The sequence below is a fragment of the Rhinatrema bivittatum genome, chromosome 4, assembly GCF_901001135.1.
Source record: "Rhinatrema bivittatum chromosome 4, aRhiBiv1.1, whole genome shotgun sequence".
NCBI lineage: Eukaryota > Metazoa > Chordata > Amphibia > Gymnophiona > Rhinatrematidae > Rhinatrema > Rhinatrema bivittatum.
Window position 1 is genome coordinate 383,336,590 of NC_042618.1, and position 18,954 is coordinate 383,355,543.

Below are 18,954 nucleotides of genomic sequence, written 5' to 3' on the forward strand. Positions count from 1 at the left end.
CGGTTTCAGGATCATCCTGAACCCCCCAATGAAATTTTGCCGACCCTTGCTCGGAATGAGGAGTTAGGGGGTTGAATGTCCATCTTCTACCAGCGGTGGGTCTAGATCACTTCGGACAAATGGGTACTGGAAGCCATACAAGAAGGATATGCTCTGGAATTTCACAGCACTCCTTGGGACATATTCATGTCTCCTTGCCACTCCCAGCACAAGAAGCAGGCAGTGAAGACTATTCTTAAGGCTCCTCAGGATGAGGGCTATAATCCCAGTTCCTGCGCCCCAGTTAAATACAGGGTGTTAATCCATGCATTTCATTGTATCCAAGAAGGAAGGTTCTTTTCGCCCCATCCTGGACCTCAACAGCGTCAACCAACATCTATAAGTGAATCATTTCCACATGGAAACCCTATGCTTAGTGATAATCGCCATACAATCGGGAGTGTTCTTAACCTCCCTGGATCTATCCGAGGCCTACCTACATATTCCAATCTGTCAAAAACACCGTTTCCTATGCTTTGCGGCACTGGGTCGCCATTATCAGATCTGGGCACTGCCCTTTGGACTGGCCACCAGCCCCAGAACATTTTCAAAGATTATGGTGATCATAGCGACAGCATTGAGAAAAGAGGGAATCCTGGTGCACCCATACTTGGACGATTAGCTGATCCAGGCCAAGTCAGTGGAAGAGAGTTTCTGGGTGACCAACAGGATGACCTCCTTGCTTCACGAACTTGGTTGGGTCATACACCTAGACAAAAGTAGTCTCAAGCCCTCCCAGTCCTTGGAATATCTGGGAATCCAGTTCGACACCAAGCAGGGCAAGGTCTTCCTTCTGATCACACGGATAAGGAAGTTGATGTCCCAAATGTCAGTTGATGAGCACGATACGTCAGACGGTGTGGAGATATCTCCAAGTTCTCAGTTTGATGGCGGCATCCCTGGAAGTAGTGCCGTGGGCGAGGGCACACATGCGACCACTTCAACGCTTCCTACTGTCACGTTGGAACCCGTAGTCTGAAGACCATTTGATTTGCCTCCACTTACCGATGGGAGTCTGCTCTCGGCTCCAGTGGTGGCTGCAGGAAGCTCATCTGAGCAGGGGTGTACCCTGTCCTCCCTGAACTCGCTGGTCCTCACAACAGACACGAGCCTTCAGGGCTGAGGAGCTCACAGTCAGGAACTGATGGCCCAGGGACGTTGGACCGAGGAAGAGGCCCTCTGGAACATCAACTGCCTGGAAGGCAGTCAGATTGGTGTGTCTACATTTCAGCCACAGACTCCAGAGTCAAGTGGTCCGCGTAATGTCGGACAACGCAACAACGGTAGCCTACATCAACCACCAGGATGAAACCAAGAGCCAGCAAGTGTCACAGGAGAGAGATCTCCTTTTGGAATGGGCGGAAATACATCTACAGACAATCTCAAGCCTCCCACATCACAGGAAAAGACAACATCAGAACAGACTTTCTAAGCAGGGAGAGTCTGGATCCAGAAGAGTGGGCATTGATGGCCAAAGCCTTTCAACTGATAGTAGATTGCTGGGGTCTCTCGTTCATTGACCTGCTGGCCACATCTCACAATGTGAAGGTTCCCTGATTCTTCAGTCGTTGAAGAGATCAGTGGTCCCTGGGTTCGATGCTCTTGTTCAGACCTGGCTGGAAGAAGAGATGCTATACTCCTTCCCTCCATGGCCCTGGCTGGGCAGGGTTATTCGCAGAATCAAGCACCATAGGGAATTATTTCTACTAGTAGTTCCAGATTGGCCCAGGCATCTGTGGTATGTGTAGATTCCTGGTGGAGACCTCCCCTGTCCCTCCCACCGCACAGGAACTTACTACAGCAGAGACCTGTCCTCCTCGATTCTGTCTTACGGTCTGGCCCCTGAGAGGGCTAGCCTGATGAAACAAGGATATTCTGTGGCAGTAATTGCCACCTTACTCCGCACCTGGAAGTTCTTTACATCCCTAGCATATGTGCAGGTCTGGAGAGTATTTGAGGCCTGGTGCGAGAAACGCGGTGTCCCCCTTTGGGCAGTCAAAATCCCATTAATTCTGGAATTTTTGCAGGACAGCTTGAATAAAGGTTTGACCCAAACTCCTTGAAGGTCCAGGTAGCGGCTCTCTCCTGTTTCAGGGGTGAGGTGAACGGAACCCACCTGTCAGCTCATCCCAGACATGGCCCGTTTTTTGAAAGAAGTGAAGCCCCTCTGGCCACCCCTATAGTGTCCGGCTCCCTTTTGGAATCTTAATCTAGTATTGGAATTTTTGGTAGGGCCCTCCTTTTGGCCACTGCGCAGTCTTTCCTTGCATTTATTAATCTTGAGAATGGTGTTCCTGGTGGCTGTATGCTCGGCCTTTTGCATCTCTGAACTGCAGGCATTGTCATGTCGGGAACCATTCCTCTGGATGACTCAAAGAGCGTTATATCTTCCTACCGTTCTATCCTTCTTGCTCAAAGTAGTCTCGAAGTTTCATTTGAATCCGTCCATTTTGTTGCCATCCCTAGATAAGTACAAGGACGCAGATCAATACCGCCTCTTCCATCATTTGAATGTTAGTAGACTTTCGGTGTGGTATCTAGAAGTTTCAGAACCAGTCCAAAAGATGGGACTGCCTGTTTGTCCTTCATGGTGCAAGTAAGCAGGGCGAACCAGCTTCGCGGGCTATCATAGCTTCCTGGATTAAGGAGGTGGTCACGGGAGCCTATATGGAGGCAGGAAAGCCATTACTTTCTCAGGTTAAAGCTCATTCCACTAGGGCTCAGGTGGTCTCATTGGCAGAAGCTAGACTGCTGTTTCCCATCAATATCTGCCTAGCGCTGATGTGGTTCTCCTTGCACACCACCTCCAGGTTCTATCGCGTGGATGTACAGGCCCGAGAGGATGCAGCCTTTTGCAAAGGCAGTGTTAACCGGACTGTGAGCAGCCTCCCGCCCCAATCAGGAGTAGCTTTTGTACATCCCATCGGTCCTGAGTCCATCTGGCTACACGCTTGGAAATGGAGAAATTATTTACCTGATAATTTAATTTTCCTTAATGTAGACAGATGGACTCAGCATCTCACCCACGGCTGCCCAAGAACGGTGCCAAGGATTCACCCGTGGAGTGGATATTGATTCCAAGGGATTACGGGTAAGCCGCCATCCAGTCCCTAGATCAGGGCATCTATATTCTTACTGGGATTCAGTATTTATGATTGGTTGAGTGCCATTACGGTTATCCGTTTTCATATTTTTAATCAAGTTATTTCAATAATATGTCCACAGTGGCTTTTGAAGAGAATGCTGAAGGGCTGAGGTCACTGCAGGGGTGTATGTAGGGTGACGTCAGCTTTGAAATCTGACTCCATCTCCATCTGCTGAGTCCATCTGTCTACACTAAGGAAAATGAAATCCAGCTAAGTAACTTCTCCATTTAGCCCTATGCTGTTTTCTCTCTTAACCATTTCCCAGTCTACAATAGGACACGTCCCCCTAACCCATGATTTTTTAATTTGCTAAGAAGTTGCTCATGAGGGATTTTGTCAAATGCTTTCTGGAAATCCAGATACACTATATCAGCTAGCAGATTGGTGAGACAAGACTTCCCTTGGCTAAATTCATGTTGGCATTGTCCCTTTAAGCTATGGCTATAAGAACTTAAGAAATTGCCATGCTGGGTCAGACCAAGGGTCCATCAAGCCCAGCATCCTGTTTCCAACAGAGGCCAAACCAGGCCACAAGAACCTGGCAATTACCCAAACACCAAGAAGATCCCATGCCATTGATGCAATTAATAGCAGTGGCTATTCCCTAAGTAAATTTGATTAATAGCCGGTAATGTATTTCTCCTCCAAGAACTTATCCAAACCTTTTTTGAACCCAGCAACACCAACTGCACTAACCACATCCTCTGGCAACAAATTCAAGGGCTTTATTGTGCGTTGAGTGAAAAAGAATTTTCTCCGATTAGTCTTAAATGTGCTACTTGCTAACTTCATGGAATGCCCCCTAATCCTTCTATTATTCAGAAGTGTAAATAACCTATTCACATCTACTCATTCAAGACCTCTCATGATCTTAAAGACCTCTATCATATCCCCCCTCAGCCATCTTTTCTCCAAGCTAAACAGCCCTAATCTCTTCAGCCTTTCCTCATAGGGGAGCTATTCCATCCCCTTTATCATTTTGGTTGCCCTTCTCTGTACCTTCTCCATCGCAACTATATCTTTTTTGAAATGCGGTACCCAGAACTGTACACAGTATTCCAGGTGCAGTCTCACCATGGAGCGATATAGAGGCATTATGACTTTTTTGTTTTATTAACCATTCCCTTCCTAATAATTCCTAACATTCTGTTTGCTTTTTTGACTGCTGCAGCACACTGAGCCGACGATTTTAAAGTATTATCCACTATGATGCCTAGATCTTTTTCCTGGGTGGTAGCTCCTAATATGGTACCTAATATCGTGTAACTACAGCAAGGGTTATTTTTCCCTATATGCAACACCTTGCACTTTGCAGATGAAATTTAATGTGGACATTTGGATGCCCAATCTTCCAGTCTTGCAAGGTCCTCCTGTAATGTATCACAATCCGCTTGTGATTTAACTACTCTGAATAATTTTGTATCATCCGCAAATTTGATAACCTCACTCATCGTATTCCTTTCCAGATCATTTATATATATATATATTGAAAAGCACCGGTCCAAGTATTGATCCCTGAGGCACGCCACTCTTTACCCTTTTCCACTGAGAAAATTGACCATTTAATCCTACTGTTTCCTGTCTTTTAACCAGTTTGTAATCCACGAAAGGACATCCCCTCCTATCCCATGACTTTAGTTTTCTTAGAAGCCTCTCATCAGGGACTTTGTGAAATGCCTTCTGAAAATCCAAATACACTACATCTACCGGTTCACCTTTATCCACATGTTTATTAACCCCTTCAAAAAAATGAAGCAGATTTGTTAGGCAAGACTTCCCTTGGGTAAATCCATGTTGACTGTGTTCCATTAAACCATGTAATCTATATATTAAGCAATTTTGTTCTTTATGATAGTTTCTACCATTTTGCCTGGCACACATCAGACTCATTGGTCTGTAGTTTACTGGAGCAGCCCTTGGTGCCTTTTTAAAAATTAGCGTAACATTGACAATCCTCCAGTTTTCAGGTACCATAGATGATTTTAATGATAGTTAACAAATTACTAATAACAATCTGCAATTTCATTTTTCAGTTCTTTCAGCACTCTGGGATATATATACCATCTGGTCCAGGTGATTTGCTACTCTTTAGTTTGTCAATTTGCCTAGTACATCTTCCAGGTACACTGAGATTTGTTTCAGTTCTGCTGAATCATCACTTTTGAATATCATTTCTGGTATGGGTATCTCTTAACATCTTTCTTAGTGAAGACTGAAGCAAAGAATTCATTTATTCTCTCTACTATGGCTTTGTCATCCCTAAGTGCTCCTTTTACTCCTTGATCATCTAATGGTCCAATTGACTTCCTCACAGGCTTTTTACTTCAAATGTACTGGAAAAAGTAGTTATGAGTTTTTCTTCCATGGCAAGCTTCTTTTCAAATTTTCTTTGCCTTCCTTCTCAGTGCTTTGCATTTAACTTGCCAGTTTCCTCTCTTCTTCAGAACAAATAAGCTGCATTGCTAGAAAAATAAAAATGAAGAACTGAGCTTTCAAATTTGATAGGAAAGTATGAAACAGAGAAAACTGGTATCAAGTGGGGCAGGGAAGCAAAGGGATGGGATATGAGAAGGAAGTCACTATGAGAAATGAAGTACAAACATAGAATTTGATGGCAGATAAAGAATGAGACCTAGCTGGTCTGTTGATTTTCCTTTCCTGTTGCATCTATAGATCCTACTTATCTCTGGCTTTACCTTCATACCCTCACAACTAAGGATTTTCTGTGTTTATCCCATGCTTTCTTGAATTCTGATATATTTGCCTCCATCTGCTCCATGTCTGTCACCTTTTCTGAGAAGATGATGTTTCTGTATATCACTCTTCAGTCAATGGGGATTAAAATAACCAATAAATCAGTCAATGTAAATAATATACTAACTAGTCTACCAGTTTAAAAATAAATCTTAATGTAAAAGTTACTGAGGTTAAACTAAAATTAATTTATTTTTCTTGTGCTAGAAAACAATGTTTCTCCTAGGACAAGTAGGATGGTAGTCCTCAAATGTGGGTGACATCATCTGATGGAGCCTGGCATGGAAAACCTGTCAAATTTTCTAGAAACTTTGCAAATTCTCTTTGTCTTCCTTCTCAGTGCTTGGCATTTAACTTGCCAGTGTCATATGCTGTTTCCTGTCTTCTTCAGAACAAATAAGCTGCATTGCTAGAAACTTTGCACACTGAGCATGCCCGGCATGCCACTATCCATGCGTCCACATGAGGTCTCTCTTCAGTCTCTTTTTTTTTTTTCCTGCGGAGCTATGGTCTTGGTGAGCCTGAGAGCCCTTAATGACCCTTTGGGAGACTATACCTCTGGCTCATCAGTGGATTCTGAGGATCTTCCTTCGAATCAGTCTCTCTTGGAAGAGTGGCATTGATCTCTGCCGGAGGACCTAAAACCATGGGGTTTCTCCATGCTATGGCAGAGGCCATACCCTTCCAACATGACAGAAGAGGATGGTCCACCATAAAATGCTGGAAATCCTCCAGTTTGTGGATGCCCCAAAGGAGGTAGTGGCAGTCCCTGTTCATAAGATCTTTTGTGAGTTGCTTCTTAGGCTATGGAACACCCCCTCTTTTTTGTCCCAGTAAACCAGAAGGCTGATGGGGTGTATCTGGTGCAGTAGACTACGGGTTTTGAGAAGTGTCAGCTTCCCCATCAGTCTGTGGTGGTGGAGTCTGCACTAAGATGAAGAGGTCAAAAACGCATGCCTCGGCTCCCCCTGGCAAGGAGCATAGCACGTGGAATGCTATGGGTAGGAGGATGTTTCAGGGCTCCATGTTAATAGCCCGTATCGCCTCCTACCTTTTGTACATGACCCAATATACCCATAATCTCTGGAAGCAGGTCCACGAAGTTGCGGATGGTCTAACCCAGTGGCCCCAAGAGGCCTTTGTGTCCATTGTTCAGAAGGGCTTGGCGTGTGGAAGGCATGAAGTGCAGGCTACCTATGACATCTTTGAAATGGCAAGCCACGTTGCGGCTACCAGTATTTCTGTGAAGTGTCTTGCTTGGCTCCATGCCTCAGACTTTCGTCCTGAGGTTCAGGAAAGTCTGGCTGACTTACCTTGCACCAGGGTTAACCTTTTCAGTGACAAGGTGAAGGATGCGGTCGCACAGCTGAAGGATCACCACAAGACCCTTCTGCATCTGTTGGCCAACATCTCTGCTTCCCCATCTTCTTCCAAGAGTTCCTTGAGACCGAGGCCAAGAAAGTACTATCCTCCTGCCCCTCACTCCCGCCCACAGCAGATCAGTTCTAAGGGCAGGTCCCAGCAGTAGCGGAACCCTAAGCCTCAGGCTAGCCCTGCTATGGGGTTTTGACTGACTGCAAGGGAGCACAAGCCAGGGGTTTCAGCCAAGACCAGAGGGCCCACCGGTCGGGGGCCGTCTCCAGATTTTTGCAGACTGATAGCAGTCTGTGACTTGGACCAGTGGGTCCTGGCTATCATCTGTCACGGGTACAGGCTGAACCTTGTGGAGGTTCCGCAGGACTCGCCCCCATGTCCACATTGGGATCCCATCTCGCATCCAGAGCTGCTCATAGCGGAGCTCTCAGCCCTTTTAATGGCCAGGGCTGTGGAGCCCATCCCTCAGGACCAGCAGGGTTGGGGTTTTACTCCCATTATTTCTTGATTCCAAAGAGAACAGGAGGCCTCCGTCCCATCCTTGATCTGCGAGCCTTGAACAGATTTCTCAAAAGAGAAAAGTTCAAGATGGTATTCCTGGGCACCCTGATTCCCTTCCTACAAAGAGGGGACTGGCTTTGCTCCATTGACCTACAAGACACCTACGCCCACATCGGAATCTTCGCAGGTCACTGGAAGTATCTCCGTTTTGTGATGGGGGGGGCGTCTGTATTTTCAGTAGCAAATTCTCCCATTCAGCCTAGCATCTGTGCCTCTGGTCTTCACAAAGTGTCTGGCCGTGGTCGAGGCCTATTTGCGCCAGCAGAGAACCAGGTCTTTCCATCCATGCCACTCCTTTTACCCATCTCCATATGTGCCGGGCCCAGCGATCCCAGTGGTGCCAGGCCACCCAAGGCCTTAAAGTTTGCATCCAAGTCTCCCCTTCTCTCAGGACCTCCCTGTCCTGGTGGAGAACACCTTCCAATCTGGAGCAGGGCGTTCCCTTTCAGACTCTTCCCATTCAGATTGTACTTAACACGGATGGGTAACACCTGGGTTGGGGGGCCCATGTGGAAGGTCTCCACAACCAGAGCCTCTGGACCACCCAAGAAGTTCTCTGCCAGATCAACCGGGTGATCCAGTATGCTCTGTCGGCCTTCCAGGATCGGCTTGCTAACAGGGTGGTCCTCATCTGGACCGGCAATCAGGTGGCTATGTGGTTATATCAATAATCAGGGGAGCACCAGATCCTTCCTTCCTCTGTCAGGAGGCGGTGTAGATCTGGACCTGGGCACTGGCTCAGGGAATGCTGCTCCGGGCCGTGTACTTGGCCGGTGCAGAGAACACCCTGGCAAACAGACTGAGCCAAACTTTCAGACCACGAATGGTCCCTGCAACAGGAAAGCTCCCCAGTACTGCTCCCTAACCAGTTTGGACGGCCAACCAGCCATGCACACCTTTGCCGTTCACTGGGGGACAGGCTTCCAGTATGCGCATGCTCTGCTCCCATTGGTATCGAAGACTCTCTTGAAGCTTCGCCAGGGCAAGGGGACTATGATCCTCATAGCCCCCATTGGCTGAGACAGGTTTGGTTCCTGCTCCTGTGGGATCTCTCTCTGTGGGACCTGGTCCATCTGGTGACTGCCCCTGACCTCCTCACACAGGATCAGGGCAGTCTGCGCCACCCCAACCTCTGGGCCCTGACATTCACAGCCTGGATGTTGAGCAAGTGATCTTGCAGTCTCTTGACTTCTCAGAGGAGGTATCCCAAGTCTTGGTGGCTTTGAGAAAGCCTTGCACTAGGAGGAGGTTTACTGTCTGGTGTGAGCAGAAGGGTCTCGACCCCCTTCTCCTGCCCTGTCTGGCACCTCCTGGATTATCTACTGCACCTCTCAGAGGCTGGGTTTAAAACCAACTCCGTTCAGGTACACCTGAGTGCCATAAGTGCTTACCACCAGGAGGCGGACAGTACATCCATCTTGGTGCAGCCCATGGTAGGGCGCTTCATGCATGGGTTGTTTTCAGCTGAGGCCTCCCCTGAGGCCCCCTGCAGTTTCTTGGGACCTCAGCATGGTGTTGGTGCAGCTAATGAAACCACTGTTTGAACTGCTGCTCTCCTCTATCCTCAAGTTTTTGACCTGGAAGGTCATATTCTTGGTAGCAATCACATTGGCATGCAGGGTCAGTGAACTGCATGCCCTGGTGACTTATCCAACCTGCACAAGATTCTTTCATGACCAGGTGGTTCTGCGCACGCACCCTACGTTCCTGCCGAAGGTGGTAACAGATTTCTATCTTAACTAATTCATTGTCCTGCCTACTTTATTTCCTAGGCCTCTAAACAAGGGGAAAGGACAATGCACATAATCGATTATAAGAAGGCACTAGCCTTCTACCTGGATCGGACAGCAGGCCACAGATGTCCATGCCGATTCTTCATCTCTCTTGACTCTAATAGGCTGGGAGTGGCTGTTGGTAAGCAGACTCTTTCCACCGGGCTAGCGGACTGCATTTCCTTCTGCTATGTCCAGGCAGGACTGAAACTGGGGGGGCCACATCACAGCTCATTATGTTAGAGCCATGGTGAGTTTGGTGGCTCATCTGCATGCAGTTCTAATGGAAGACATCTGCAAGGCTGTGACATGGAGTTGTCTCCACACTTTCACAGCTCATTATTGTCTGAACTGGCGGCTGCCGGGATAGCAGATTCGGCCAATCTGTCCTCAAGAACCTCTTTAATCTGTGAACCCAACTCTTCCTCCTAAGGCCCCTGGTTTGAGGTCATATTGTCCCCGCTGTTACCAACAGCACCTCTGTGTTGTGCCTGTTGAACCTGTTTGGTGTCTGTTGGTCCCATTATTTTTCAGGGCCAGCCTGTAGCTAGGGATTCATTCACATGTGAGGACTACCATCCTGCTTGTCCTAGGAGGAAGCGAAGTTGTTTACCTGTAACAGGTGTTCTCCTAGGACAGCAGGATGTTAGTCCTAAGGAAACCCACCCGCCACCCCACGGAGTTGGGTTCCTGTAGTTTATTTTATTTTTTCGTAATCTTCTTACAAGACTGAAGAGAGACCTCATGTGGACGAGTGGATAGCGGCATGCTGGGCATGCTCAGAAGTTTTCCATGCCGGGCTTCATCTGATGATGTCACCCACATGTGAGGACTAACATCCTGCTGTCTTGGAACACCGGTTACAGGTAAGCAACTTCGCTTTTTTCAGTCACTTGATCTAGAATTTAATGGAGAAACTTCTTTAAAAATGGAACAGTTTTTTTTTGCAGAAAAATCATACAAAGGACATGATTCACTAAGCTGCATTAAGTTTTGTTTTCTTTTGGGTTTTTTGTTTTTTAATGCAGAAAACATGTATTATTTAGCGCATATAAAATTCTCTGTCAACAAGCAGGCACAAATCAACCATAATGAGTAGGGTGACATCAAGTTAATGGCACTGACTGGGGCTCACCTCTCAGAGCTCAGTTAATGTGTTTCTGACTATGCATCAAAGTTCCTACATGCAGATACTGTCTCATGAACCCCTCAGTCTTTCATCATCTGAGCTACCTCTCAGATGAGTTTTCCCCATGTCTCTGTAAATTTTTGCCTCAGATTTGCAAATTTTTCTCTTTCACTGCTGCTTCGGCAGCCCCTCAACAGAATGTTTTAAATTCTATCAAAAAAAACAATTAGTACATAAGAACATAAGATGTGCCATACTGGCATAGATAAAGAAGTCAGCAAGATCAATGGAAATATCTAGAATGAAGAAACCCAAGGGCAATTGGGTGCTTACTGATCTAGACCCAGGCAGCAATAAGAGATGGAATGGTTGCCGTAACCCATCACATCTCTTACTGCTGCCTGGGTCTAGATCATTAAGCGCCCAATTGCCCTTGCTGTAACAGTATATCACAGTAGGTGAAGCAGACCTGTGTCTGGAAGATGGAGGCTCTACAGAACACGGACGCTAACTTCCCAAAACCTTTGTGCAAAGATGGACAGCCCAGTTACTCAACCTCCCAAAGCAAGGTCTCTTCAGAGTCCCCAATACCATAAGATGGATTGGTTGACTTGCACAGTCTCCCTTTGTTCCTGCAAGTCTATTGGGAAGGCTTCCCCCACCTCATGGTGCTGGCCTCCAAATCTGTATCAGTGGCTGAGAAGAAGGAGGTGCTTAAGGCAATCCAAAGGATCCCCTCTGGGGCCTTCTTTATTGGCACCAATTAAGTCTGCACTGTTGGCATGGAGTTCCATGGGTGTGGACCTGATATCAACGCCATGACGGGCATTTTCATTTTCTTCAGTGCAGATTGCGTTCTCCTTAGCATAAAAGATATCCATAGTGCTGGGCAACTTGTTCTTCCCAGATGCTCAGGTCCCAGCACCATCGTCATATGAGTGCAGAGTGTACTGGCACAGACTAAGACACTTTCGACACAGAGCTCTTCTTCCAAGATGCTGTTAACCTCATTTGCGCCAAATGCTTTGGTGCTGCGGAGCATGCTGTCATCCACCTTACAAACTAGAGCTCTGATACAAAAGGAGGAAGTCCTGTTAGTGCCGACAGTGAGAAGCGGTGTCATCCATTGAGATACATTGGCACAGCCAGCATGAAGTACATTGGAAACAAGTACCTCGGGGTCAAAATATTGATGCCTGTGAGCTTGACCTGGCACCATCCACCACAGCAGCGCCCAATGAGGACAGGCCAATATGGGTGTCAAAAAAGAATGCCTCTGCATAGGAGTGAGGCTCTTCAGCCAACAGGAGCCCAACTGTCAGAGATGAATAATTTCTTTGGAAGACCAGAGAGGAAAGTTGGGCCTTAATGTAATCTTGACTCAATTCATGAAGTCTCCCTTCAAGCCACTCAAATTAGTGGTCTTGAAGTTTCTCACCTATAAAATGTTATTTCTCATGGCCAATAATTTGGCCAGAAGAGTGAGCAAATTGCAGGCTGTGGTCTCTTATTCACTATATCTGCAGTTTTTTCACCCTAAACGAACTCGTCCTAAATTGCTTCCAAAAGTGGTATCTGCATTCCATATTAATCAATCAATTGTGCCATTGACATTTTTCCCAAAATCACATGCACATAAAGGAGAACATGTTCTTCCCTCCTAGTTAAGTGGTACATGTGCCTGCTATGATCATGTGATATCCCTTTTCCTTATTTACGGGTTAACCTTTGTGCTAATCTGAGCACATTGACCTGTTGGTGTCTGCATTCAGGAACTCCTGCATATGCTTAGACTTTCCGAGTTCCGAGAATTGGGTCCATGTCTGTGCTGTCAAATGATGTTACCCCACAGGTAATAGCTGATTTATCCTGCTGTCCAGGGAGAACCTTGTTTACAGGTAAGCAAACTTGCTTTTTATTCAATGAGGGCTATCCATTAAATATAGATATTCCATATTAAAACACTACCACAGCTTTGTGAATCAATATCTAAATGTTTAACAACCAATTTCAACAAGCTTTGATTATAAACTAAGTATTTAATTACTAATGATCAATGTGGAGGGATATGCTGGTGGATTTGTTAAAGGCCCTTATCCTGCCAGATTATTTACAAACTTTTAAACCAAATCGAAAAAGTTATTTTTGCTATGATTATCCTTCTGAATTTAAATGTTATCCTAAATGGTTTGGATGGCCTGGAAAGCAGTACACCCATTAATGTATTTGTCAGTATGTGGACTGATTTTGTTATGTGTGCACATCTTTCACAAATATAATGTGTACCCGTTTCAAAATAAAGATATAAAAATCTTTTTAACATCTTGGCTTTAGTGTATCTGATAAAAGGTGGCTAATTTGAATGTGTTAATATTTTCCTTCTTTTTTTTTTTTTTAAATAAGCTTGGGCCATTCCGATGACACAGTAGCTGTGTTGTACACTGCCACATGGAGGGCCCTGCATTCATTTGCCACTCCCTGGGTCAGCAGGGCTGGGGATATTACAGAGGCAGCATTCACAGCCCCTGCAGGGAGGGAGTCTATCATTGCCCAGCAGTGACACCTTGTGGACAGATTCAGGGCCAATGATTGCAGAGTTCCACATGGATTTTTGCTGTAGTGATTGTTCTAAATAAGTTGAGAGGGAAAATAGGAGGGAAAAAACCTGGTCTAGTTGCAAATGAAGGCTCATGGTGCCAGGATCCAAGCCCTGGTTCCATTTGAGCTGAAAGTACAGAGGAGCAGGAAGAAACTGCTGGGTTTAAAAAAAAAAATCCTCCTTTTCCAGTTTTTGCATACCTTTGCCTCATTTCCTTTTTCATGCTGCTGCTTCTTTTTCTTGGGCCTTTTTTCTGTATTCATTACATTTACAGTTATTTTTCAAAGTACAAACATAGCCATTAAGTATGTTTGTAAAATTACAAGACAGGCTGATCAGAAAGCAGTTTGATTATAAAAATGCAGTATAACATGAGCAAAATTTAAAACTCCAGCCAGTCAGAGCATAAGAGTACAGTGTTTAGAGCTTTGTGACAAGACTGGCTCAGTCATTCAAGATGTGTAGAAAAGAAGTAGACTAGTGTGTTAAAGCTGGGGTAGATAAATGTTAGCTAGCACGGATAATCTAGAAAGCACACAGAAGGCTCTGTTGAGTGATAATGTTCATTCTTAGTAACATAAATGCTGTAAATCAAACGCTCGTCTCTTCAGATTGTTGATTTGAAGATAGTCACCATTCATTTACTTATAGGCCTTTCTTTCTTTATTAGAGCACTTTCTTTTAAAGAGTGGCGGGGACTGCACTTTTATTCATCAGTTCATAGAGTGCCAGAGTGAGTATAGAGCATTAATCACACTGTTCTCTTGTACTTTGTATTAATGTGTGACTTGGTATAGACCGAGGTATTATCAATGCAATTAATACACTTGGTGTATCCAAGGAGCTTAGTAATGTTTCTTACATGTTCTGTTCTTGACCTTTTAAAGTCAGGTAGAGGGACTGTAGTGGGAATATCTTCCTTTTGAGCAATCTTGCTGTACGCTTGCAGAGATTGTTTCTGTACTGCATTGTTAGTACACTAATATGTGCAGTGTTGGGGATGATGAGCTGAATGTTAGTTCTGTGGTGGTATAATTAAGAGCTATGAGGTGAAAAGAAAAGATGCAATATATTTATTTTATTAAAGAATGTCATACACCTTTCCCTGTATTTATTATTACCTCTTATATGCTTTTAAAATAGTTTAAATTTCAAAAGATTTATAAAAATTTAGTCTTACACCATAGTATACCAAAAGGATGCAAATTGGTACATGGTTGATGGCATTGGTTTTGCCTATTGAATTTTTATTGTTATTGAGAACTGTACACACTTTCCAACAGTTTTGTGTACACTGAATCATATTTTGGACAGACCTTAATGTTGCTTTCACACACAGATCAGTGTCACAGCACAGACCTGTCGGTATGCTTGGACTCCTTGTTTTAACATTCTGCAATGCTCTTATGCTATAGCAACCAATCTGCACTGTGTTATCAGTGCTGTAGAACATGGATGGAGATTAGGTGGTGACACTATCCTGTAATGGTAAAGCAAAAAAAAAAAAAAGAAATGGATTGTTTTCCTGCGAGTGGTAGTATCAACTACTTACAGTTAAACTGAAATGAAAATAAAGATAAGCCAGTCTTGACCCGTTTATGAACACAATGTCAAAGTAAAAACAGCTTCAGTAGTGTCTAAGTAAATAGGCCCTTTCAATACACAAAATAACATAATGCCTTTTGATTGGAATGTCACAAGCAGCTGAAACAGATAATAACATAGATGAACCACTTGCCAGGGATCTCCTTTTCTTATCAGTTCTTGTTTCATGGCATCCCCATTAGAAATCATTCCATGTGCAGAAAAATCAGTCTGCTCCAATTAATCGCCAATCACAGAGGTCCATAGATATTGACTTTAACCAGTTTGCAATGCTTCATGACCATGATACCCAGTCAAAGATGGGGCAGTCATTGTGGTGCCAGTTTCTGTAATTGGACTGGTCCATAGGCATCTGTGCTGTAGGACTCTTTTTATTTGCAGTGGGGAATCTCAGCTGAGTAGGCAGAGCTGTACTCTGACACCTCCATGCAGCATCACCGGTCTCATCTCTGCCTCTAGGAACCAAGAAAAAACGAGGTGGATCAAAAATCAGCACAGGATCAAACACTGCTAGCAAGCAATCCATGGCTACTGCAAACCAAAAATTACAAAACAGGGAGAGGAATACCACAGCTCCAAAAAAGCCCGGTAAGATAAAAGAACCAAAGGCAAAATACTGCATCTGCAACCTAGTATGGCCATCTTGGTTCCTGGGTTACCAGCATTACCAAGTTGTGTTTACTTTGGCATTGTGAAGAGGGCCCTAAGTTTTCATGTTCTGATTTGAATTTGGATTTAATTATTCCCCTTCCTAAGGCAAGTTACAGTTCAGGTACAGTAGGTAAGTCTCTTTCCTGGAGAAGGCTTAAAATCAAAGTTGGTATCTGGGGCAGTGGAGGGTGAAGTGATATGTACAAGGTAACAAGCAGCATCAGTGGGAGAAGTGGGATTTGAACCCTGGCTTGTCAAGTTCTCCTCTGCCTGCTACTGTAACCACTAAGCCACACCTCCCCTGTGCACTGAATTTTTGTAAAATTGTGTTAAGAAAAAAATGAAACTAGGGAAAATTAACTTACAAATATATGCAGGAGGAGTTATGTAATATATTTAATTCTTATGCCATCAGAGCATGTTTGATGACTTTATAGCTTTTTCTACTCTCATTGTATAATTGCAGACAAACCTGCTGAAATGTAAGTGGGTAATAATATTAACATTGTCCCTTATCCCTGTTCTCTTTTATGCTGTCATGCAAATCACACCATAACTGATAACTCCTTTACCCTACAGATCACAGTCCTTCTATTTCTAATGTAATGTTGGGATCTTGCTTGGGTAAAAAGATCTAATGAAATGTAAACTATAATTTGGGTATAATTATGAATCCCAGTGTGTAAAACGTTTGTCATCTTAATTCCCTTAAGTGAACAGCTTGAGTGAGGTTAAGATTTCATGTTGGCAATAAGTAGTTTTTCTGCTAGCCAAAGGCAGAGGTCTGTGTCACAAAGAATGGCTCTTACTTGTATGATTTAATTGTAAAAAGCATTAAACATAGTTGGAACTATGTTATATAAATTTAATTGTAGCAAAGAAGGAATAAAATGGTGATATGGTTGAGGGATCAGATCCTGTTGATTAAAATATGCCTGTATCTGGGAGACTGAGCTGACTCTGGTTTATGTACATCTCTGTAGTTTCATAGTTTATGGTTCCTTGCCATAGACCACCTAGAAAAAACTGTTAGATTATCCCAGGACAAGCAGGATGCTAGTCCTTGCATATGGGTACCATCACTGACTGAGCCCTATCACGGAAAACTTTCTGTCAAAGTTTCTAGAAACGTTTGACTGGCACACTGAGCCCACTGAGCATGCCCAGCATGACATGATCCCTGGAGCCACAGGGGTCTCCCTTTAGTCTTCGTTTTTCCGTGCTGCAGTTAGCATCACGGTGAAGGAGCCCTGTGTGAATCTCTTCACACAAACTTGTGAATAAAAAAAAGTTTAAATCTTTCTCAGATTTCATCCCCTACATAGGGGTCTCCCTCAGACTACCGGCTGGTGAGTAAAAATTTTTTCCCCGCTCGATTCAAGTAACTTAATTTTTTGGTCAGAAAGCCATCGACGGCTGTCCAGCCTTCATTATGGCCACAGGCTTCAAAAAATGCCTGAACTGCACTCGCACAATGTCAATTACCGACCCGCACGCCGAGCATGTTTTGTGCCTAGGGCAGTCGCATGATATCTTTTCCTGCCCGCAGTGTGCTGAGATGACCACCAAAGGCAGAAAGGCCCAACAGGAAAAAATGGAACATCGTTTCCACATACAACTCATGCCGTCGATGTCGACCCAATCGTTTCCGGCTGGAGCGTCAAATTGATTAGTTATTCGCAAACGTCGCACCGATGGCTCTGGAGACAGACTATCCCCCGACTCCGGTATCGGTAAAATCAACATCAGGGCTTGAAAAAGCCACCGAACATCGACAAAAACATCGATATCGATGTATTTCGATGCCAGAGGCCTTGCTATTGCCAAGAGAACTATCACCAAAAAGGCCTCGTCTACAAGAAATATCGAGGCCTACTACTCCAAGACGTTCCCCACCTCCAAAGGTGCCAGGCATCGAGCCACCACAGGGCCCTGTGGAAGAACCAGTGTCGCCTTCTCCGCTACCACCTATAGCTGCTCTGACTTCACCAGCTATAAGGGAGGAACTAGATGGATTTATCTGCCAGGCAGTGAGAGAAGCTCTGAGACCTTCGTCCGTCGACACCTCTGGAGCCGATGCCTTCCCAGATGCCGGTGCTGATGCCATCTCTGCCGATACCGGATTTGTCAATATTTCAGCCACTGATGACTAAGCTCGATGCCCTCATTGGAGCTCTTCCAGTGCAGCCCGTCACTCCTATTCCAGTCGGTGACTATGATGCTTCCGGTACTTCTCTACCGTCTGAACTTTTTGCTAGAATTTTTACATCAGTATTTATCAGAGATGGGCTTATATGCATTGCTATCCAGAAGATCTTTACCTTTTTGAAAAATTAAGATAAAGCATCTAAAAGTCTTCCAGAAGATGTGGATATCGCTCCCAAAAAGTTAAAACCATTCATGAAAAAGGGGGATAAATTCCAGTTGGAAATGTTTATAAAAGTCTAGCTAATATCCATCTGGGCCGGGGCTCATCCCAAAAACAAAAACCTTAATTGCTCTGGAAACTTCTAATGGACTAATAGTCTTCAAAAATTCCTGAACATTTAGTGGTAACTTGGAGAGAGTGTCTGGATCCAGAAATTCTTCTATCTGTGCTTTAGTGGCATTTCCAGTCAATATAGAGAGGCTAAAATTGTCTCTGAAAAAGCCTGCAATATCAAGAGGGAGATGGTGTATCCTTCCACTGCAATCCCTGAGTGACTAATAAGAGTGCCAAACACTACACTGCTGAACAGCCCTCACCAACAGGGATCCAAGTTTATTGCCCTGTTCATAAAATGTCTGTCTGGCGAATCACACAGATTTTTCAATCTAATCAACTTGCAAAGTTTTGAGTTCTTCTAGCCATAAACTATAATTTATATCCTTTAATCAAGATACTCTGGTTGTGCTTAGTCTCTAAATCCTGAATTTGCTGCATGAGGACCTGTTGCCTCTGTAATCTCTCTTCCTTCAAATGGATGGCAAAAGCTATTATACATCCCTGCAACACAGTTTTTAGAATTTACCATCTGAGAAGATGACCATGGTAGGCCACTGAATGATGAAAGTTGAAATTATCCAGAACCTCCTTAACCAATTCAATGAAATCTCAAATTTTTAAGAAAAGATTAATTTAAATGCCAATTTTCTCTGTCTTCTACAATCTACTAAAGCCAGTGTAATCAAAATTGGATGGTGATCTATAGGAAAGAGAGTCTGTAAGATTTAATACAATACATATATTTTCTTTTTTTTTTTAAGTTTCTAAAGTGTTTCAGAGCAAAGCACTGTTATGAGAATGATTCATATGTTATCACCAAGTCAACTTGCACTTGATGT

General features: G+C 44.3%; 1 protein-coding gene across 18 annotated transcripts in view; it reads left to right on the forward strand.

Moving 5' to 3' along the window:
* The window catches only part of SLMAP (sarcolemma associated protein), a 362,537-nt gene that overhangs the window by 239,339 nt on the left and 104,244 nt on the right, over nt 1-18,954 (forward strand). For 7 of the 18 annotated variants that reach the window (XM_029600940.1, XM_029600942.1, XM_029600946.1 and 4 more), the window contains one exon: nt 14,045-14,107. The exons of 6 other annotated variants lie outside the window; for them this stretch is intronic. In XM_029600940.1, the coding sequence (XP_029456800.1) occupies nt 14,045-14,107 (63 nt within the window). Of the gene's footprint in view, nt 1-14,044; nt 14,108-15,438; nt 15,568-18,954 lie in introns of all 18 variants that reach the window. 5 more of the 18 variants (XM_029600936.1, XM_029600935.1, XM_029600939.1 and 2 more) reach the window with 1 other exon arrangement.